This window comes from Podarcis tiliguerta (assembly GCF_965153285.1).
Source record: "Podarcis tiliguerta genome assembly, chromosome: Z".
NCBI lineage: Eukaryota > Metazoa > Chordata > Lepidosauria > Squamata > Lacertidae > Podarcis > Podarcis tiliguerta.
The window spans coordinates 45,255,388-45,279,978 of record NC_139553.1 but is presented as its reverse complement, the minus strand read 5'-3'; the positions used below and the strand labels follow the sequence as shown (position 1 = coordinate 45,279,978).

General features: G+C 44.1%; 1 protein-coding gene across 6 annotated transcripts in view; it reads right to left on the bottom strand.

Annotated features, from left to right (window-relative positions):
• FGF13 (fibroblast growth factor 13) overlaps positions 1-24,591 on the bottom strand; it is a 226,775-nt gene that overhangs the window by 101,867 nt on the left and 100,317 nt on the right. For 3 of the 6 annotated variants that reach the window (XM_083422517.1, XM_083422516.1, XM_083422519.1), the window contains one exon: positions 6,620-6,787. The exons of 1 other annotated variant lie outside the window; for it this stretch is intronic. In XM_083422517.1, coding sequence (XP_083278643.1) covers positions 6,620-6,787 — 168 coding nt within the window. Of the gene's footprint in view, positions 1-6,619; positions 6,884-24,591 lie in introns of all 6 variants that reach the window. 2 more of the 6 variants (XM_083422514.1, XM_083422515.1) reach the window with 1 other exon arrangement.

Here is a 24,591-nt window from a genome sequence, read left to right as displayed (position 1 = left end):
CACTACCCGAAGGAGTCTCAAAGCGGCTAACATTCTCCTTTCCCTTCCTCCCCCACAACAAACACTCTGTGAGGTGAGTGGGGCTGAGAGACTTCCGAGAAGTGTGACTGGCCCAAGGTCACCCAGCAGCTGCATGTGGAGGAGCGGGAACGCGAACCCGGTTCACCAGATTACGAGTCCACCGCTCTTAACCACTACACCACACTGGCTCTCCAGTGTGATAACTGGGGGTTATGTAACTTACTTGTTTATGTACCTTTGTGAATTGGTAGACCTGGAGGTGTATGTGCTGCAAAGGAGGGAAGTGAATTGTTTGCTGCTAATATCTGACAGCTGAAGTGAATTAAGCCTATCTGGGGGGAGAAGGATGGGTGCTGGAATGCTTCATTCCAGGACATCCCAGACAAGAAATAGGGAGGTCATATACAGAGGCTTAATTTTTAACAAACAGCACATGGGGGAGAAACAAAACTTTCAATTTTGATTCCTTTCAATTCCTCATATTTCTTTATTTAAGTTCACTTCACATCTATTTGTAGTGGTGGTGGGGCTTCTTCTAAGTCTTCATGATAATTCATCAGCATTTTAGTGTGATCCACCTCCCCACCCCCAATATACACATCTTATAGTTAAGTTTGCCTAAAATAATGCACTTTTGTACAGTTTCTTCTATTGCTAGTCAAAGGCAAATGAACATTAAGTAGCAAAGAAGACGCCACTGGATCAGGCCAGTGGCCCACCTAGTCCAGCATCCTGTTCTCACAATGGCCAATATTTTGCTTCTGCAAAATATTCAAGCAGCACCTGAGCACTCTCCACTCCCATGGTTTCCAGCAAATGGGGTTCAGGAGCATTGTTGCCTCAAACTGTGGAGGCAGAGCATAGCCATCATGTCGAGTAGCCATTAGTAGGCTTGATCCCCCACCAATTTGCCCAGTTCTCTTTAAAAGCCATCCAAGTTGGTAGCCCTCACTGCCTCCAGTGGGAATTAGTTCCATGATGTAACTCTGCACTGTGTGAAGAAGTAATCCCTTTTAGCTATCCTGCTCAGAGCAGACACATTGAAATGAATGGGCATGGCTAACTTAGATCACCCACCCACACAATGCACTGGCTCTTCTCTGCCTAGCACCCTTAACATTCTCTAGCCCGGTGTTTCCCAGCCTTGGGTCTCCAGCTGTTTTCAGACTAAGTTTGGGAAACACTGCTCTAACCCATCATACTTCTGTGTTTCTCATTGAGGGCTGCCATCCTTCATTACCAGCCTCTCTCATGCACTGACTTGGCCATGCTCCTCTACTTTCCTGTTTAAAAAGGTTATGTGTGCCCTGAGGGAGGCAGACTGTTGCAGAGAGAGGGAAGGAGGGGAAGGGGTGGGTGGGGAATCGCATCAAAACCAGAGGTATGGGCAATGCGCCAAACTATCTATGACGGCAACTAACCAATGAGTGGTGGTGGGGTGTGTTTGTGTGTGTGTGTGTTTAAGGGAGAAACAAGCACACAACCTCATTATAGCCTCGCTGCTCTGAATGTACTAACACAAATTAGGTTTTTGCAGAAACAGGCTTCTCTTTACGTAACCCTGTTTTGGAAAGATAGCAGCAGCTTATGTTTAAACTATTTAGGAGAACAAATAGCTGCAGCATGCCTCTCAGATGGCCTTCCTGCCGCGAGAACCAGATTCCCTGCTTGAGTGGAGTGATACATATGTTCTGTGCTTTTGCCTGGCTGTAATGGAGAATGTGCAAAAGCCTCTGGGGAATCTCAGGCAACCATATGGACCGTTCCACAACTTCTTCTGTGGGGGCTTCTGAGGTAACCAAGGTTGGTTGCAGTGGAGTTAGATGGCTAAGATATTGGCCAAGACCCACCTTAGGGGACAGAGCATAGCTCGGGGGTAAAGCATCTTCCTTGTATGCAAAAGGTCTCAGGTCCAGTCCTTGGCATCTTCAGATAGGGCTGGGAAGGACCTATGTCTGAAATTCTAAAGAGTCACTGCCAGTCATGCAAAGTAGTTGTTGAGCAGTTCTGTCTTCTCTATGTCATCCAACAGCATTTCTCTATCTTCTCCACACAAGGGCCCTACTACTTTCTTGTTCTTCCTCTTGCTTCAAACATAGCCAAATAAGCCAAAGGTTAGGACAGGCTGATATAAACTTAGGGTTGTTTCCAACTAAGTTCTACTCAGAGTAGACCCTCTGAAATTAATGGACTTAAGTAAGCCATTTCTATTAATTTCCATGGACCAGCTCAGAGTAGAACTAATGTTGGACCCAAACTTTAGATTAAGTTGATATGAACATAAGCACATAAGAATAACTCTGCTGGACCAGGATAATGGCCCATCCAGCCTTGCACCTTGTTATCACAGTGGACAACCAGATGCCCCAATGGGAAAACCTCAAACAGCACCTGAGCACAATAACACTATCCTCTGCCTTTGACCATTGAGGTAGAACAGGCTTCCTCAACCTCAGCCCTCCAGATGTTTTGAGACTACAATTCCCATCATCCCTGACCACTGGTCCTGTTAGCTAGGGATCATGGGAGTTGTAGGCCAAAAACATCTGGAGGGCTGAGATTGAGGAAGTCTGAGGTAGAACATAGTCATGCACAGCCTTCTCTTCCATGAATTTGTCCTACCCTCTTTTAAAGACAACCAAGTTGCTGGCCATCATTGCCTCCTGAAGAAGCAAATTCTGTAGTTGAACTATGCCTTGTGTGAAGAAGTGCCTTGGTCTACATCATTGCATGTAGCCTAGATCCTTCTAGCATGCTGTCCCTGTACAAGCAAAATCTTAAAGATGACTCATATATTTTTGAATCCTATGAGTTGAACTGAATTATGGCATGAATTATGAAGAGAAATGTTGGAAGATGCACCCAACTAACATATTCCCAGATTGTTAGAGAAGAATTAAAATGTGGCAAGTAATCATGAGTACATATCTTCACACTAAACAGCATTCTTTTTTTTAAAGTGCAATATTCATGCAGTTGGCATAAGTCAGCACTCTTGTTTCCATCTGTACAGGAACTGACACCCTCTCAACATTTATGGATTAGATAACATCACATTGCCATTTCTTATCTCGTGCCTGGATGCCGCTTTGTGAATGGAAACATATATCCTCAGAAGGAGAAAAAGACATTTGTCTTTTGCTATTAGGTATGTGCATTAGAATGAGGCAGACCGTCTGGTCTCTTTGGTTCTACAACGTTTTCTGGAAGAATGGCTTAATGATTAAAATATGTCACTGAAATGGAGCAACGGAACTACCATGCTGAATGAAATGCTTCCAGGGTGCGGGCTGGGGGTGGTGGAAGAAGCTTTTTATGAAGAAGAGAAACTTGTTGGAATATGGGGGGGGGGGGAGCGGCATTTGCATCTGGTAGCTGCCCATCTCGAGCTCAATTCTACAAATATCCCAAGGAAAAGAGATTAATATTGTCATGTGCTAATTACATTTGTTAAGGAACAAGCAGGCCACTTGGTGATGCCTCTTCACCAATCTGACCCATCACATGGAGGGAAGGGAGCAAATACATCCCAGGACAAAAGCCAATGCACATAGAAATTCAATCTGTGTAAGAAGGGGGTGGAATTTTCTCATAATCCCAATGTTGAGTTTATCCAAATGGATTCCTCACTCCACTCCTTAATCTCAACAAAATGCATGGTTCTACCCCCATCCCAGTTCCATTAAACATAGTGAGAGTGCTCGCACATAATATGCTTGATTATATGCATTATTAAATGCAGTGTACACATTTTTATTCCAGGTTTTCCAATGCAACAAGCACTAAAACAGATGCATAAAGCAGTGTATATATAACTGTATTAAAATATGCATGTATTAATATAAATATTATGCTGAAGAAATATAGCACAGTGTGGGACTTCACCTTTATACATATTACATGAATAATATTCATAATTTTTGCGTATAATGAGTCAGGCTTTCTTTTCTTTTAAAGAATGACAATACATGAGCAGTTGAGAGATTAGCAAGCACTCAATTAAACAAGGCAGTCTCATGTGAGCAAAACCTAGTAAGGTTGGAACCCCCAAACTCTGTGATTAAACCTCTGATGGAGGCTTTGTTTTTGTTTTTCAACCAGGAGATTGACGACATGATTTTGACCTACACATCTTGCATTTTTCACACCTGAACCAAAAATCAAACATTTTGTCCCAGTGAATGGCATTATCAGGATGGCAGACAGGGATGGCAGACATTTGTTCTCCACCCTGCATAATGGTAGGATCAGCAAAAGGGTATTGTCTGATATGACCCCATGTGTATCAAGACCCTAGTGCCTTCTATAAAAAGATGCTTCATACTTGTAGCAATAATATACAAATATTGCTACAAACACAAGTTATAACCAGGAGCGATAACACCAAACTGAATGTTCATTAACCAAGTAGTGTTAAAAATTCAACTTAAAACACTCAACAACTCTGTTGTTTCTAAAACAATGCATGTTTCTCTCTGACATCAGTAGCACCACTTTTTCTTTTGGGGAAAAAAGCAAGCAACACAATGGTTAGTAAAGGATAATTTTCTAGAACTTCTAAGCTTCTCCTTGCAAGAAACTATGCATGAATACAAATGAAACCAAAAAAATAATCCAAATGTTGTCTGAAATTGCCAACTCTTGCCAGCCACAACTCCCTGACATTTGAAGCTTCTGGCCAGTTTGTTTGCAGAGCAATTGTTGTTTTTTGAACATCTAAATCTAAAACCAAAGGCCATTGCTTTGACATGAAAGATAATACAATTCAGAGATTCAGGAACTGTTCCACTTTTATTACACATGTAGCTGCATGAATTAAATCTCTCAGAAGTTGCCCATCTCACATGTCCATGCCACTGAAAGCATTAAACTGAGCTACAATCTACCCAAAAGAAAAGAAAGATTTCACTGTTGTTCCTTTTCCATAGCTATAGATGTTGTTCCTGTAATATTTAGTAAAGCAAAGATCTACATTTGTGGGTAACAGCAACAATCCTAGACAAACATAGGTGCAGGCAAAGGAAAAACACATGTGCCTCTGAGACTTCTTGAAAGTGTTTATTGCAACCTATCTTCTGACAAAACAGGCAATCATATTTTCCATTTAAAACTGCAAAAACTATCATGTTACATATGCAATCTTCATGGGCCTATTTGGCTATGAGATAGTTGCATGGCCATAGAATGGGATAATGCAATGAGGCCCATCAGGAATATGTAAGCTCCTTGAAATCAGACACCTGTCTGTTTTGTTCATGTTAACTTTAAAGCACCACTGTGTTATTTTGGGAACACACATGCATACTGGAAACCTACAGAACTGGATAATGGAAAGAGGAGTACCACGAGCAGTATGAAAGCTCATTGAGGGCAGAGACTTACTCCATTTTGCTGATGTAACTGTGAAGCATCACATACACTGATGTGCCCCATGTGTACACATTGTGACTGTAGAAACCACACAGTTGTGACACGGCAATTGTGTTGCACAAACCCTCATTTTATCACACCTGTATCAGTCAGAGTAGGATCCAATCCTATATATTTATAACCTCTGAAATGCACTCTTTCTTTGTTATAAAGACATCTGCTATTGGACCATATATAGAAGCTCATGTAAAACGTGCAAAGTCTTACCAGATAGGAATTGAGGCAGTAGTGGAAAACATATAAAAACAGCATTACAGAAAATCAAGAATTAGGTTGTCTGGAGAGGGTGGATGTTTAAGCTCATATATACCCCAAACTGACAGGCTAACAAGACACATTTCCTTATTAATAGTTTCTGGGGAACAAGCAAGCAAGTGGTCACCCATACCTGATTACCATCTCTGGAAAATAAAAAGGAAACATTCCACTCAGACATTAGCTCTACTGCATGCACAGAACTTCTCCAAAATGCAACCGGGCGTGCAGTACATTCAACTTATCCTGCTTTGCCAAACTACAGCTTTTATAAGCCTTTTTTTTTTTTGGACAGCAATGCGCAAAAGCTTTATGAAGTGTAAAAGTGTCAGAGAATCCAGCTTTAAGTGCGATCTAATATTTATTCCCAGCTGAGTGCAACTTTGAAATACTAAGGTGGAGGAGAACTTCTCAGGTGAAGAGAGAGAAGAGGGAGCTGTTAAGATGCTGTTTTAGAAAAAGCAAGCAAGTTTTGGCAGCCAAAAGGCAAGTGTAATGATGAAAATGGACAGAAATAAAAGTTTTGATCAGTAATTTTTAAAGCATTGTCAACTATTATATATATATATTTATATATATATATACATATGCGTATATATATACATATATACATACACACACCCACACACCCTCAAAAGGTTTTCCTATATCAGTGAATTATATTTTATACAGTGGCCCATGACTCGTATCAGACATTAACAAGCAAGCAAAGTAGCAGAGGGTGATACATGAACCCCAGGCAAATTGCTGCATCCAGTTGCATTATATTAAACACAGGCCAAAGAACACACAAGACACAATCCGTAGGACAGGCACGCTCTCTCCGAAAAAAAAACAAAAACAAAGGAAAGGAAAATAAAAAATTTAAAAACCGGGAAAAAGAAAACGAACATGGATCTCGTGGTGCACAAACCTTCAGGTTCTGTGTTCTCTTTGAGGTGCACTTGCTTCAGAGGACAGCAGAAGATTTCGTGACATTTAGCACGAAAGGGGGATTCTTTTTTCTTTAATTCCGTAGATTGGATGGAATCTTGCCGTAACATAATATATTCCTGTGTGCCGGGGGGAGCGTCATCCATAACTGCGGTCACCACATAACAAAATGAACTTAAGTTAGAACGAAAGGGAAAAAATAAAATTAAAACAAAGAAAAAAAATCTAGAGAAGCAAATCAACTCTATAATGATACAGGGAGGGGCAGAGAAGGACATGGGAGCAGGGAGAGGAGGGGAGGGGAAAACATTGGTAGAGAGAAAAAGAAAAGAATGACGAGAATTAACGTACTCTGGCTTATGATGGCAGAGGAAGAGGAGACAAGAGGATAGGAGTCATTTACTTCTATATTTCCATGCTTACACCAGTCTTTCTAGCATTGTCTAGGAAGGGATACTGCGTTAAGAAAGGTAGCTTACATATCTTAAAAATGTATTCGGGAAAAGACTGAATACAAGGTATCTATACCACATATAACCTCTCTTTTTTGCTACCATTTTAGTGGAATACATGGCTATATTTTGCATGCAGATTACATACAGTAACAGCTAAGATATCATGCAAGTTTTAATGGCCAGAGCTACTCATTTTATATTCAGAACAGCAATGAGCAATTTGCACAGATAGCCAGCATTACTCACATCATATTGCTATTAGACTCTATAGGCCAAGGTACTTTTTTTCAGAAGACGGATCATCATTCACTGGCATTCAAATTTACAGTTCGTTCCAGAAGGCGCAAAGAGAGGGAGCATGTTGGGGTGGGGTGGGGTGGGGTAGGGGGATCTCATGGTTTACACCATCCCCTAATAATTCAAACACTGCATTCTACATTCCAGAAAATACTTCCATGTCAGCTCATATGCTGAGGAGCCCCTGGAAGCCTGCCATGAGACCAAATAATGTTTCAGAGAATATTGTCAGGGACATTCCAAACTACGGGTTAGGCCTTTGGGGTATCAAGATTCCTGCTTGCACTGCATCCTGTGTTATTGGCAGGGCAGTTAGGCAAATGTTGGCTATTTCCTGATCAATCTGATATGTTTGTGGAGATGTCACATGATGGTGTTGCATCAAAGAAAGGGCTATCCCACACTTCCCCTTGTGTGTTCCTTTCACTTTCCTTATTGCAAAAATTCCCCAGTAATGGAACCACCACCAAGGCCTCACCTGCTGATTGTAGTCCAAGATGGTTGATACCAGGAAAGGCACTCAGGTCCCAAGCCCGTTGGGGCTTTACACGCTGGTTCTACCACTTTGAATTGGGCCCATTAGCTCACTGGCAGCTAGTGTTGTAATTTCAGCACTGGTAACACATGGTCCTATATCTATAGAATTGCTAGTTGTAAGAACATAGTAGAAGCTTGCTGTAGTTTAACTACATGAAGACGAACTTTCTTTCATCTGTCCTACTCATAGCAGACATATTGAAACAAATGGGCATAACTAGCTTTCTCCAAATGAATCTGCTCTGCAGGAGGCATTATAAAATGCAAACACTTGGTGCCCACCAGGGGAGTAGTTTTTTCAAAACCTTAACCTCATGCATATCCATTGGCAGCTGATTTCTAAACTTCAGGATTTCAAAAAATAAAAATCAGCAGGTTTCATGATCTAGACAAGTGCCCCTTGAAATCCAGTTCCATAGCCTATGAGATGTTTGAGTGTTGTGAAGTCCACAGCCTTGAGTGAAATTTGCAAATGAAGTTGTTTTAAAAATGTGTTTCCCATTTTTAAGTCTAGGTCCCCCCAAGCAGTTCACACAAGAATAACAGAAATAGATACTAAAAGCAAGGGTGCCCAAAGAACCCCCCCCAAAAAAACCCCCAAGGTCACCATCCCAGTAAGTACTGTTTGTGGAATAAGTGCTGTACATCTAAACACCTCAGACTGTGCTGCAGAACAGCAGGTTGTGACAAGGAGAAAATACTTGAACAGTTTGCTCTCATGGCTTGCTGTTCCAAAGGCCTTGCAGAAAAGAAATGGGATGAACAGAGCCGAACATGCAGGCTTTCATCAGGAAGAGGGATGAGGAGAAAATCAGCTCAGATTGAATTTTAATGCAAACCTACCTAATTTGCACTTCCCAGAATAACACATGAAATTAATGCTTCTTTCAAATTTTTCAACTCAGTAATTCAGCCGAAAGTGTATAACAGGGACAAAACATGGATAAGAATGTGTATGTTAAGTGAAAATAGCATACAAATTCCTTTACATATGGGAAAATCACTTACAAAAGTGAGAGAGTTATATTAGGAGAAATTGCGTACGTTTCTATTAGGGGAAACGTACCGATGGCTTAATCCGAGGAATTAAAAATTAATAATCACCAACTAATGCAGAATTGTGGCAAACTGAGTTAAGATGAGGCAGGAGATGAATGACAGACAGGAAACAAATCCACACATTTGCTCGTCCTTAATATGGAAGGAATTTAATCACAGACCCTCCAAGTGTCCCTATTTTCAAGGGACATCCCTGATTTAGAGAAGCCATCCCCGGTTTCTTATTTGATCCTGGAATGTCCCGCTTTTCCTTAGGGTGTCCCTATTTTCATTGGAGAAATGTTGGAGGGTACAGAGTTGTCCAACCCCCAATCCTGTATAGGGAAGTTTATTTTTTTAATTAATTATGTTTTTATATGTTGGAAGCTGCCCAGAGTGCTGGGGCAACCCAGTAAGATGTTGGGGGTATATATATTAAAATTATCATTATAGAATGGGACCTCCCTATTTTCATCAGTGAAATGTTGGAGGGTATGTAATAAGCCAGGGCCATCCCCTCAAAAATCCTTTATCTAGGAGAACTGGAGTGGAAGGAAAAAGAGGACTAGCCTAGCCTCACCATGAAATACTAGGGGTGCCCCCTGCCGCATTTTAGTATGGAAGAGCAGTCGGTTCTGCAAGTGCCCACATCAATTGCAAACCACATAGACAATTTGTTTCAGGTCTAGAAGAAGGACGCAGAACTGGTCCATTGTTTTATTTGCCCGTCAAAACCTTAATGACTTTTGCAGAAGTAATCAGGCCATGGGATTAGGCAGTCAGCCTCAGGCTGTGGCCTTTGGCCTGGTCTATGGTTCAATTGTCTGTTTGCATGCCCCCTTTAATCACCAGGAAACGCTTCACAGGGTAACAGACAGTCATTGGTAATGATCATTAACACACTCACCTGAATGCACCACTTAAAAGCAGCACATAAAGTTAACAGCAGAACAAAGCAGGGTTGTTGTTTTTTGGTGGGGAGGGAGTTGTGGAGGAGGAAGGCAACAGAAATCCAGGAGGGCATGAGGCTGTGTTGCTGGGTAACTGCTCTTAAAAATAAGAGCCAGCTTTTATTTCAAGGGAATTTAGCAAAGCATGGCAGAGTTGATATCACTAAGAAGCGAGCTTTCATGAAACTTCGTAGCAGCAGGGAGAAGCTGGAGGTTGTCTTCAAAGCTAGTAATTCCCCCTCCCCACCACCACAAAATGTCATGCCAAAAATTTAGTTCTGCACAGAGCTTGCTAAAGGTGCGGGGGGGGGGGGGGAGAGAAAGCAAATATTTCTGCTTGGGATTAATCTGACAAAATGACTCTGAAACTAGGACACTTGCAAGAGAGAGAAAAAGAACAAGAAGATCTTATTTTCTCTCTTGCTCCCTCTCCTCCCTGTTTTGTAGAGATGTATTAATTTACAAAAGCCTTGAACCACTTAGGTCCAGGGTCCCTCGGGGACTGCCTGAACCCTTATATTCCAGACTGAGCACAGGTTATCAGCAGGAGCATCGCTGGATATTCACCAGGTTGGCGAGGCTCACTTGATAACAGCAAGAAACTCAGCCATATAGTGTCCTCAGCAAAGTACCGTAGGAATACTCTGCCAACAGAGAGTCTGCTGGCAGCTTCTGTGCCAGTTTCCAAAAGCCTTCTGAAAACTTTTCCATTCCACCAGGCTTATGCAGGCAATTAAGAATACCTATTTCCACAATAGCTAGCCGGTGTCTGGTTTCTATTTTTAAAAATATTTTTATTGTGTGGTTTTATTTTCTGCAGTTGTAAATCTCTCTCACACACACACACACGCGCAAATGAATAGTCATATACAAGATTTTTTAAGTTAAGTAAATAAAGTAAGTTTGAAACCTTCAATTTTTTATTGATGGGTATTGCTGCCTTCCTGAATAACAGCCATCACATGATCTGGACAATTCTGTTCATCAGGATCTTTTCCCTTTTATTTTATTTTTTAGATTTATGTACTGCCCTTCATTATAAGATCTCAGGGGGATTCACAGAATAAAATACCGGATAAAAGCAAGCAAATAAGTAAAAACAAAACAGCAAAACAACCCCCCCCCTTCCCACAGTTACATTTAAAAGGCTGTAGAATATTAATCAGCCAACAGTGTGGTTGAAGAGGAACACTTTTGCCTTGCACCTAATGAAGGTGCCAGGTGAACCTCTCTGGGGAGAGCATTCCACAGATAGGGAGCCAGTATAGAAGGCCCATTATTGTGTTGCCATCCTCTGGACCTCTCGAGGAGGAGGCACACAAAGGAGGGCCTCAGATGATGATCGCAGTGTCTGGGATGGTTTATACGGAGTCAGGTGGTCCTTCAGGTATTGTGGTCCTGAGCCATTTAAGGCTTTAAAGGTTAAAACCAGCACCTTGAATTATTAGCCTCTGATTCAAAGCACTGACCAGCTGTTTCACACTCCCTGGTGCTGCCACTGCCCTTTGGTTCTTCCATCCATTGCACAGCCTGTCCTGGCTAACTGCCACATATCATGTCAGACTTTTGTGCGCCAGCCCTGCCAACCTCTTCAAAGCACGGAATTTTCTGGTTGTTCTGCGTTAGGTAGGGTGATTTTCTGACTTCTCCTCTCTCCTCCATTGATCAGGCAATACATTACTTGCTTGGGACATTTCTCCACAACAGTGAATATTCACTTCATAAGCGGCAATTCGCAAACATTCATTGCATCTCTGTTCAGCTCTCACATCAACTTATCTGCACTTTCTGAATTTTCATCATTTCTGTCCTCCTGACTTCTTGTTTCTCTGCCTTATCTCTGCTCCCAGGTTGGGGCTAGTTTGCAAGGAAAGACTTCATTGAGACGCTGGCAGGCAAAGGGACTGACCGCTGCCCATTCCACCAGGAGGGTGCAACACTTAGCCCACCCTGGGTGCCAGCAACCCACGCTACGCCTCTGGTTACAGCCCCTGTCATTTCAGTGAAGACCCACACCCCACTCTGTCTAGGTTGGCACAGGATGTTGCGTTATACCAAGTCAGACCATTGGTTGAGTCGACTCAGCATCAACAACATTGACTAGTAGCTGGGTTTCAGACAGATGTCCCTCCGAAACCTAGATGGAGATAGTCAGGAATTGAACTTCTGCATGCTGAGTATGTGTGCTACAGCTAGGCTATGTTTCTTGTCCTAAAAAAAATAATGCAAGGTCCCAGTTGTTATGGGTCTGCATAAAGGGCTGGTTTAAGCAGGAGCATAGCAAGTTGCATTAGACCAAGTCAGGTTATTGGTCCATTGAGCTCATTATTATTTACACTGACTGGAAGCAGCTCTCCAGGATTTAAGACAGGGGTCTCTGCCTGGGGATGTCAAAGATTGAACCTGGGACTTTCTGCATGCCTTGATGGATAGGAAAGTATGATACGGTGATAACCCAGTGTAATATGCTGAGTTGTACTGAGCCAGGGTATTGATCCATCTAGTTCAACACTGCCTCCAGGGCTCCATTCTGAAAACTGCTGGAGATGCCAAGGATTGGCATAAAAATACTGGAAAATGTAGGAGGTCAGAGTTGTAGCTCAGTGGTAAGAGCTCATGCTTTGAATGTCAAAAGTCTCAGGTTCAGTCCCCAGCATCTCCAGGTAGGCCTACAGAAAACAGTTGTCTGAAAATCCATGGAGTTGCTGCCCATCAGTAGATCAGTGGTGGGATCTTCAGGTTTGGGGCCCAAATGTGGCCCTTGATACCTCTTTATGGTCCTTGGGAATCTCCTGAGGCCATGCCACAACCCTCAAAAGTCCTGACCTGTACCCCCTGGAAGTGCTTTTGCCTTCATTCCTTAAACTCTGATCCTGTATCTTGGTTGTCACGATGGAGGCTGGAGACCCATCCTTTGTATGAGTGGAATGTAATACACTGTACAGAATTAAGAGTCACATTGATTGCTCCACCCACTTCTGCCTCTGGCTCCACCTGTCATGTGGCTCCTGGGAATGTGATCCATGGCCCATGAAAAAAATTCCCCAGCAGATGGAGAAGTGTCATGGTTCCAGTTCCCAAAGGGCTACACCACACAATTTTTCTCAACCTGCTGACTAGCTCTGTATTCTCACCATCCAGGAAGCCATTCCTGGAATCTGAAATTGTCATAAAATATTATTTGAATGCAGAGGGGACTTTCCCTGTGATATGATTGATGCAATCGCTGTAAAACACAGTAAAACATCTCTTAACATGATGAATGGTCTAAAGCCAGGAAAGGAATTCGTTGAAGAACCCAGAATCACAATAAGCCTGGCTTTTTTAAAACAACAACATGCACACCCGTGGAAGTCTGTTTCTTGATGCAGTGGTAGAAATGGACAATTTAATGGAGCCAATGAACACACTCAAGTCCACAATCTTAAATACTACTCCAGCACACCCATTAGAGTGAAATGTTTAACAGCCTTCCGTCAAAGGGGGCATTGGCAATATAGTCTGATGAGCTAGGAAATGTTGCAGGTGTGAGAGAGAAAGTCATGTAAGCCACAAAGGGTCAAGCACACAGGAGGGATTTATGCAGTGGAGTCAATAAAGTCTTATTAACTTTGTGAGTGCAGCTACTTGAATGAGGGATATGGAGATGGATTTCTTCAGAGCAAAGGTGGGGAACCTTAGACCCCAGGCTGAATGTGGCCCCTGAAACTTTCCTCAGGGTTTGCCCATCCCCAGGTCAGACTCCTCATTGGCCCAGTTTTTGAGTGCCTGTGCCTGGCTGGAATGTGTCGTTGAACTGTGAGAATTTCATTTTGCTTGCCTGAATGGAGGAATGTCTGTGGAGTGTAAGAGTCACATCCATAACTCTGAAAGTGCATTCAAACATAGGGATTATTGTGTTAGTTATCCTGGTTATAATGCTAGATCTTCTATCCCAGTTTCTAATGTTCATTTTACATTACATTACCAGTTGTTATGGAACGGTGACTTTATGATCGATCTACTGCCATGTTGCATTAAATTTCTTTGACAACAGTGAAGTGTGGCATGACACAAAAGTGGATGTCATTGGACAATGTTGCTATTCTGCTACTCTTTCTCCATGTGTGCTTTTCTGTCCCTCCAATATTTTAGCCTTGCCTGATTTTCATTTCTTACATTTAGTAGCTATGAGGAAACAAGGAGACCCTTGTTTACATAGTCTGCTCCTTCAGCTGCATAGCTCCACCCCAGATTCTGTGTTTTGGTCACAGTAGAGTGTGGAAGAACTCAGCAACCATATAAGCCAATATCTTTCTCCCTCCCTCCTCCTCTCCCTCTTCCTTTCTCTCTCACATGCAAACACACACTCGTCTTACACCAACCAGTGTGACACAGTTGCCTTGATGTCCACCACATTAAAAGGCATGAAATATAACTCAAATCAGCAAGCACAGTGAAGAGCTGGAGGGGGGTAATCATTATATTTCTGACACTGGTACTCAAAGTTAATACCGCAGCACTTTTGCTTATAACTGTATATCATGACTGCTAAAGATAAATGCCTGTCATGAAATGAAGAGATCACCACATCAAGGAGCTATAAATTGCCTCTGCTTTAGAAAGTGGGGTGATGAAGTCTTTATTTCCAGGTGTAAGAAAGTTTTCAAACTCTGTTAAGGTACTAGGCAGCAGGAATGTGCTTGCAGAGCATTCCCTTTGGAAACGCTAGTACACAGTTAAGAGGTCTTTACTGTCCCGTCATCCTTGAGTACTGGTAGCGATTGACTACCAAAGCAAGAACCAGGGATCAGAGGGAGCTGGGGGAAGTTGTGAAGTCAAGGTCAGGCAAGATCTAACTAACGACAAAGGTTTAAGCCCAGGCAGGCAGACCGAGAAGAAGATCTGATTGGCTTTGGGGGGGGGGGTCAGCTGACTAGTTCCCATGCAGGCTGGTACTACAGCCTAGAGGGCACCCTCAAAGCTTTCTGAAAACCCCAATTTTAGTCACACACACCCCACACTCTCTCTCTCACACACACACCTTACAGGAAATGTTTGAATTTTTTAAAAACAAGGAGCAAGTACAAAAGTATACAGTTTAATCTGTGTTCTTACCCCATCTCCCCACCCAGGCTGCTCCAGCAATTAAAACAGCCCCATAACTTTGCTGTCCTTGTCTCAGCTCTTGGGCAACTAAATATAATTATTGCATTTTGCATCACACCCCCATTTCACTTATAGCACCCCAGTGACAAGCTGGGAGTGATACTGTGCTACTGCAAAGCATCTGCTTCCTCGGCAAAGAGTGAGATAATTGTCTCTGTAAAGCTGATTCCATGTGTGCAGCAAGCTTAAGATGTCAGAATTCTGACAGGGGCAATGCAGCTCCGTCAGTGATGCTTTTGTGTTACTCAGAAGCTTTCCAGGGGTCCGAGTGAAACTGAGCTACTTCTCAAAAACAGCCTCAAGACTGTGAAGCAGGGGTGCCACTGAGGAGGGGCTGTTGTTATAACTGTTATTTTATTTGCATAGGCTCATCTTCCAAAAGTATATGCACATTCTTATTATTTTCAAAAATTACATAGTAAATCTTGCTGGAAATAAAGAAATGTAGGGGATCCCCCAGGGAAGACTCCTGGCTCAGGACCGAGTCTCCTGGCACACCATGTCTTCTCAGCCTGTGATCACATCCAAAACTCCCTGCCTACCTTGGTGGATGACCAAATAATTCTATAATTCCCTGGGGTACTGGTAGGGAGTTAAGAAAACAATCTGTATCCATGTTTTCTACACCAAGCATAATTTTATAAATCTCAATCCCTTTATAGTTGTATGGTTGGTTAGGTGGTTGGTTGGTTGGTTGGTTGGTTTTCTCAACTAAAAAGGCTCCTTCACCTTGGCCTGTCTTCATGGGGAAATGGATCCAACCAACTTCACACAGTGCAACACATTTTGTCAGATAGTCTGACATTTTGATGCAAAAGGGAACAACATCCACAAAGAAGCCAAAGCTGTTTTCCATTTAAAGCACTGGCCAAGGCCCACTTTTTAAAAATTTGGGGCTCTGCACATAAAGGCAGCCCTGCTGGATCATACCAAAGACTCATCTAGACCAGCGTCCTGTTCTCACCGTGGTGAACCAGATGCCTTGTGGACCAGGACCCAACTGAGTCCAGTGATGCTCTCCATTATACACAGAGAAAGGCTTTATGGAAAGTTTCAATACTATCCAGTTGATTGCTGAAAGCACAGAAATATTTAAAGTGGGAAGGCATCCTTCTAAATGTTCATTGCCTGCAGCTTACCTGTTCAATACTTTAAGGCAGGAGTCGGTAACCTGTGGCCTTGCAGATATTGTTAGACTACACCTCCCATAAGCCCCAGCCAGCATGGCAAATGGCTATGGGTGATGGGAACTGGAGTCCAATAACATCTGGAGGGCACCAGGTTCCTCTTCCCCACTTTAAAGTAAGGTTGCTACATGGTCACTTCTGATAGATGGTCACTGAAGGATTTCTCAGACGGGAGCTTTGGGCAGGTGTGAGAGAGAAATATGATGGCTACCATTTGGTGGGGCTTATGTGAGACACCTCGCTAAGGATGGTGAGTTTTGCCTCCCTCCAAACTCTCTCTTCCAGCCCTCCTTTTGGCCCACCCACCCCAGACCCCAAATCAGAGCTGAAAGTTCTCAATAGATGCCTTTCAACTCAGGCCACTTACCTTTTATACAAGGGGGTAGGGAGCCTTATGCCCAGGCACCAGATGCAGCCCTTTATGCCTTGCTGTTTGGCCCTGGGTACTCTACCTAAGCCATGCCCCTTCCTCTGCAGTTCTTAAGTGCTTTTGCTGGCCACATTGTGCCAAGCACATGAACATGCATCTTGCTTTCCTGGATGGAGGATGGAGGCACCTCTGACATTTGTATGCTTGAAATGCATTCCACTGTGGAAAGGCATCAGTTGCAGCAATTGCTACCCCCAGTTTTGCCTCTGGCCCCCAGTGCCACTGGCATGCAGACCCTGGAAGTGCCACCTCACTTTGTCTCATGGTAGAACCGGCCTTGTCCTTTAGCTACTGCTTAACAGGTGGACAACACCCAAAATTTTATCTTGTCGTGGCAGCTGAATTTCTTGTAGCCATTCCTACACAGTTAATAGCTACTAGTCACAATGGTTATCCACTGCCTCCTCCTGGAGGCATCTGGGTGGCCACTATGAGAACAAGACCCAGGACTAGATGAGCCATTGGCCTGATCCAGCAGGTAGACCTTGCATTCCTAACTCACTGTACATGGAGTAGGGGCATCATTGGTAGGCTCGAATGTAGCTTACCATGTAAAGGTATCAGGATCAGTTTCAAAGTACTGGTTTTAACCTTTAAAGCCCTATACGGCCTAGGACCCTCGTACCTACGGAACTGCCTCTCCTGGTATGCCCCATGGAGGACCATATGGTCCACAAATAATAACAACTTGGAAAGCTCTGTCACAAGAGACCAGAGCCCTGCGGGATTTGACATCTTTCCGCAGGGCCTGCAAGACAGAGCTGCTTTGCCAGGCCTTTGGTCGGGGTTCAGTCTGACTCCCTCTCCCCTTTCATAAGAACTTGCATGAAAGTGGCCTCCCAATTTTTCTCACAGGCTCATATAAGTTCAACACAAACAGTTGGGCCTGGTGAGCATTTAAGGTCCCCAACCCTAATCTGCAGGTTGCCATCTGACTGGATTTTATTCTGATCCTGATTTGATTTTAAAGGTAAGGGTAAAGGGACCCCTGACCATTAGGTCCAGTCGTGGACCACTCTGGGGTTGCGGCGCTCATCTCGCTTTATTGGCCAAGGGAGCCGGCGTACAGCTTCCGGGTCATGTGGCCAGCATGACTAAGCCGCATCTGGCGAACCAGAGCAGCGCACGGAAACGGCGTTTACCTTCCCGCCAGAGTGGTACCTATTTATCTACTTGCACTTTGACGTGCTTTCGAACTGCTAGGTTGGCAGGAGCTGGGTCCAAGCAACGGGAGCTCACCCCGTCGTGGGGATTCAAACCGCCGACCTTCTGATTGGCAAGTCCTAGGCTCTGTGGTTTAACCCACAGTGCCACCCACGTCCCTTGATTTGATTTTAGGAGGTATTTTAATTGATTGTCTGATTTTATGTTAATGTGTTAAACATTTGATGTTAGCTGCTCTGAGCCCGGTTTTGGCCGGGGAAGGCGGGGTATAAAGAAGAAGAAGAAGAAGAAGAAGAAGAAGAAGAAGAAGAAGAAGAAGAAGAAGAAGAAGAAAGTGCCACCTCTATTGCTCTACTCATTTTTGCCTGTGGCCCTACAAACCCTGGCATGTGGCCCTTGTAAGCTTGTTCCTGAATGAATGTGACCCTGAGGCTGGCAAGGAAAAAGAATGCTTCCTCCACCCCTGTCCTGCATGCACAGCTGGTGTTTTACCACTGTACTACGGACACCCCATGAAGCTTGGGTCTGATCCCATGAACCTGTTTCATACGTTCCTATGTTTTGGAAGAAACTGCAGAAAGGCTTGCCTGCAATGTTGCCTGAGCAAAACACTTTCTCCAGAAACATCCTTGAGGATCTATAACCCAATTAACACACAACCAATGAATCATGCTGGAAGCATCAGGGAAGTGGGGAGAGAGAGAGTCTTCTATTCAGATTCATTGTGCTCCATGAGCTTGTTTCCTGGAAGTCTCCTTTGGACAGCCAACGTTGCCTTTGTTCCCTGCCGCGCTAGTGGCTCTGGAAAGCCTCATAAAAAGGAAGGGGGAAATTAACAGTGTGTTTCATTCTTTCCAACCTTGTAACATTTGGCCAGGAAAGAATATTCTGATATATATTCCCAGCTTTTTGCATACAGAAAAGGGTATTGTGCTAAGTAGCAAAAGCAATTCTACTTCAAGTACATATCATTCTGTGAACATAGCTGCCTATGGACCTTGACTCATCAGTGAGCAGGTGAAGGAACTTGAGAAGGGACATTGTGCAAACACTGTGGCTAAGTGAGACATGGCTGCGTGATGTATGGAAACAGAAAAAAAGCAGAACATATTATTGCATCCTAAATGGTGTTCCTGCTTCCTGAATGGCCATTTCCCTTTGGCAGATTGCTGTTTAATAGTCCAGAATGATTGTCTGGTGTTTCCTCAGTGGGGGCAATGGTTAGGCGATAGCTGAAGATCTCTCTTTTGTGTTAGAAAGAGGGGGTTATCAGAGTTTGGAGGGTAGGACAGCTCATCTACACCTCTGCTTAAGTGCACAAATCTGTCAATTTCAGTTTCTCTCTGTTTAACTTTTTCCCAATCTTAGGTTCAGTTTGCCGCATGTCCACATCAGTCTGTGATTGCTATTTTTTAAGTCCACATGAAAAAAGTCAGCATTTTAGTGCGATTTTATCTTAACATAAACATTTTTGGTGGGGACCAAAGGTGGACAATACCCCAGAAGGAGCATGGCATGCCCCCCACCAGAGGTACTATCCCTCCTCTAACACCCACCCTACCCCACCCCACTTGTAACTGGGTAACAAGCCAACACATTTGTGGGGTTCAGCCATTTGGTCCGGTCCCGCCCCCCCCCCAGACCAAACCTCTTCTAGAGCCACCAGATCAAATCAGAGCAAGTTGGCTTGATAACAGCATTGCTGTCGTATCTGTTTGTGTGTGTGTGTGTGTGTGTGTGTGTGTGTGTGTGTGTCTGTGTGTGTGTGTGTGTGCGCGCACACACACACACACACACACACACACACAGGTTTGTGCCTGTGTGTGGTTTTTGTATGGGGGCTTGTTCAGTGAGCCTCAGCTGGAAAACAGAAAGGAGCAGCACTTTGCACAGAATATTTCACTAGTGCCCACTGTCAGCGACAGGCAACAAGGACGGGAGCATTTGAGCTCATTCAGGCAGGTAGCCTTTTTGTATTTCTTAATGATGCGTAATGCAGTTTAAGAAAAGCTTGTGCTTAACCTAAGACACATTCCTTTGTTTAGAATGCAGGAACAGGAGGGTCAGTGTTTAATTGGTGCTCTCACCAATTACATGGTGAGCACTGGGTTCAAGAGAGCACAGTTTGCAAATTCTTTGGCTTGTGTCTTTGGTGGCATTTGACATTATCATGCACACACCATAATTGCACCCACCAGTTGCACCATAAGGTGCCAGTGTGGCCCTACTTGCTGGCGTTGCCTGCATTAATTGAAAGATCACTCCCAAGGAACAAAACAATGCAGACACCACTAGATTCCCCCCCTCCTTCTCCCTAATCCCAGGCCTCACATAACTAAACCACAGGCTGTCTGTGAAAGCCACATATATTATCTATATCCCCCTCAGGACACAGAAGAGTCAGGTGGAGGCTCATTGGCTTCAAGTGCCCATGAATCTTTAAAACTTAACCATGGTGTCATACATTTCAAGTGCTCAGATGCTTCTCATACCTAAGCTCAAGAATTCCTACAACCGCCTTACAAAGTCGGTCACAGTTACTGTACTCCATCCATATTGTCAGATGCATGCAGAGAGGATGAGGGTGGTCAGGTGTCCTGCTTTAGAGAGGACACTCCTCTACTTGCAAGGTTTCCCAAGGATAGTCCTCTGTTCTAGCCAAATGCCCTCCTGAACTACATCAGCAAACCTGGTTGGGGGAAGGTTCTCCATTTCACGGTGTACAGTCATACCTCTTGTTATTTTTGCTTCAGGTTGCGCGTTTTTCAGGTTGCATCCCACGGTGACCCAGAAGTACCGGAAAGGGTTACTTCTGGGTTTCGCCGCTCACACATGCGCAGGAGCAGCGAATCGTGACCCGCGCAAGTGCAGACGTGGGTTGCATTCTGCTCAGGTTGTGAACGGGGCTCCGGAACGGATCCTGTTCGCAACCAGAGGTACCGCTGTACTCTAATTGAAGGGATGCCATGTGTCCTAGGTTCTGAGTGACAGTCTTCTATTTCAAGGAGAACTCTATTTGAAGGGCTTTGTGGTCCAAAGTCCAGTTTAAAAATAAATAACCCAAAGATGGGAGAGCAGAGTTGGCCTTAAGGGTGTCCATCAACAGCAGTCTGAGCAGGCACACAGGCCACCTGGTTTCTACTAAGGTGAGACGTAATATATTTCTAATCTGTCAATTTCAAATTCTCTCAGATTTTTCATTCTGCTACAACTCCCAACCAGAAACCTATGTCCCCACTGTGGAAGGGTGTGCGAATCCAGAGTTGGCCTTCACAGCCACTTACGGACTCACTGTTAAGACCATATTCATGGAAGACAATCTTACTCGGCTACGAGTGATTGCCAAAGAAGAAGAAGAATCTTACATTCAGTTCACCACATTTTCACACACATTTACTAAAAGCATATGAAAATTCATCAGTTTTTTTAGTGCAAATTTCTCCTACCACATACATCTTTATATTCAATTTTGGCTATTTTCCCCCAAAGTAATTATTTTCCCTAACATAATGCAATTTGCATTTTATTTTCACACTTTGCCCTAGCATATGCCCTTTTGTAGACCTTTTTCAGGGCAGCCTCTGCCAGTAGTGGGCAGGGGCCAGACACAAAAGTGGTGGGGAGCCATGAGTGTCAACTTCTCCTTTGTACAGTATTTCAGTTTCTGCACATACACATGGACACAGGCATGCACGTGCATACATACACACATGCTCTCTCAGAGACCCTCCCTGTCTTCTGTCCAGACGACCAAGAAGCATTATGAGAATTCAAGGACATATTCTAGCCAGGCAAAGAAATTGCGAGGGGTGGGGGGGGTTCAACAAGGAGCATGGCCCAAGAAGAATTATGAGGGCCAGATAGAGAAGGAAGCATTTGGCTCTTGGTTCCCCATTCCTAGTTAAAAGTGTCCTAACGGCATCACTCAAAGTACTTCCGGGTAAGCAAAGGCAGATCTAGGGAAATGAAGCCAGTGTGGTTGCACCAGGTGTGGAGCTTCTGGGGTGCTGAAGCAGGTGCTGCAACTATGACATCCAATGGAAGACAAGAGGCAAGAGGGTTGATGTATTTTGCTGTTGCACAGGGCACCATTAAAATCTGAGACACCAAGGTCTGACACTGAGGCCAGTGCGCATCAGTTTGAAATGTATATGTCTCCCTGCATGCTTTCCTCTATGTGCACATGGCAGACTTTGGGCGTTTCTGTCTTCATGATTCCAGGAAAAGGCACTTGCTTCACAGTTTAGCAAGTGCACTCTGGCATATGCTGTGCCATGCGCCTCTCCTTTGGCTCAAGGAAGTCAGCTTGAGCAGTTGTTCTCTATCCTCCATTCCCCCTTCAGTTTCTCCACACACAAACCCACACACACACCCCTTGCATTAGTGGACTGGTGCACTACAAAACTAAATGTGGGGAGACGGAAAGCAGTGATTGTGGGTTGTTGTGGTAAAGCCTTGGCCCAATCTGGGTCAGAGAAAAACCTGTAGCCAGTTCTCCTTCGGCACTCAGCAGGTGGAACTGCCATCGATCCTCTCTTTGTTTTCTACAAGTTGAGCCTGTGTGCTTGGAATGCCAATGCAAGCTGGCTGCAGCTTCAGGCTCCCTCTGGTATCGTTTGCCAATAAACAAGGGGGGGGGGATGTTTAATTTCAGTTCTTCCTGCCGCAGAAGCAATAAACAGAGCCAGTCCAACCATCAGGCAGGGTGAAGCAGCCACTTCAGGAGCAGACAGAGCTGTGTGTGTGCCATGCAGACCCTAAGCTAGCTTGCTGTCCTCAGGTGCAGTAGAGGGCACTGTCCCATTGCTAGTGTTGAAGTTCAGAGTCAATAGCCAATTCAGCTGGCATTTGTATGTGGAATTGGTGGGGAGAGGCGAAACTATGTTATACTAAGGAAAACATACCTACCCTAGCCAGGTTTGGTTGTCTGAAACAGCTCAACTTTTGTGTCTGGATTTTTACTTTTTGAAATATGGCAACCCTATGTTATCCTCCCTATATTAACAGGGAGCAAAATGTGATGGGCTGGCTCTGGTGATCAAGTTTCCCAAAGGATATCTATATTCTTACATTTATTTTTCAAACAGGTGATGTTCCCCGGTTGAAAGCTGTTTGAGGTGGGGGAGCTGGGCTTCTTCTTGTGCCTTTAAGAGAGGGGTGGGTAACTTCAGGCCAGGAATTGCTTTCTGGTCCTTGGAACACCCCAGGCCACATACCTTGCAACCCTGCTTTGTGCCTTGTGTGTTTTTCCCTGGCTGATAATGTTTCTTGCTTGCCTGATTGGAAGATGGAGAAAGATGTGCATTTGTTACTCCACCCTCTTTTGCTTCTGTTCCACCCCACATACAGAAGTCAGTAGGTATGTCTTTTCCTCGCAGCAAGATAAGCATGATGACTTGATAATATCAGCACATCCACTTGCTGTTATCAGCACAGGAACTGGTGTTTGTTTTTTTGTTTTTTGTTTAAAAAAAAGCTGGCATCATAGTTATCAGTTGCAGTATGAACACAAAATATTTTTGATGAAATGTTTATAGAGAGTGTTACCTTTAACATCTTGAAATGTATGTGTTATTGTCTTGTTACAAATTGCTTACTGCAATGCTTTGTTTATTCATATACGGTAAGGTAAAGGGACCCCTGACTATTAGGTCTAGTCGTGACTGACTCTGGGGTTGCGGCGCTCATCTCACTTTATTGGCCAAGGGAGCCAGCGTACAGCTTCCGGGTCATGTGGCCAGCAGGACTAAGCCACTTCTGGCGAACCAGAGCAGCGCACAGAAACGCCGTTTACCTTCCCGCCAGAGCGGTACCTATTTATCTGCTTGCACTTTGACGTGCTTTCGAACTGCTACGTTGGCAGGAGCAGGGACTGAGCAACGGGAACTCACCGTGTTGTGGGGATTCGAACCGCCGACCTTCTGATCAGTAAGTCCTAGGCTCTGCGGTTTAACCCACAGCCTACAGATTAATTACTGTATTAGCTAAACTCTGATGAAATGTTGAGAATGAAATGGGTTGTTCAGTGACAGTATTGATTATTTACTGATACGAGCTTGTTTTGTGATATTGTGGTTTGCAGCTCTGATTTCTAAAATATGCTGCTAACATTCAGAATAGTCACGTGTTCTGATTTACGGACAATCAGCTCTTTGAAACCCACACAGAAGATAGTCCTCTGTTTCAGGAGTAGTGGACCTTTGCACCCTCACCATGTTTTTCAGCTACAACCCCAATCATGGGCGCCAGCAGCCATTGTTGATGGGACTTGTAGTTCAGCAACATCTGGTGTTTCAAACATTCCCTACAGCTGTTCCTTATGAATGCATCTAGTGTTTAAGAGCTGTCTGGTCCATGCCTATTTTAAGATTTAAAAAAACAACTCTAAGAAGGGAGAACAGGAACCTTGAAGCTGCCCATCGACAGCTAGTGCCCAGACAGTAGGGTGAACAGCAACACTGACCAGACCACCTGAGTTACAATGAGATATATTTCTATTTAAAGGAACCCCTGACCATTAGGTCTAGTCGTGGCCGACTCTGGGGTTGCGGAGCTCATCTCGCTTTATTGGGCAAGGGAGCCGGCGTACAGCTTCCGGGTCATGTGGCCAGCATGACTAAGCCGCTTCTGGCGAACCAGAGCAGCGCACGGAAACGCTGTTTACCTTCCCGCCGGAGCGGTACCTATTTATCTACTTGCACTTTGACGTCCTTTCGAACTGCTAGGTTGGCAGGAGCAGGGACCGA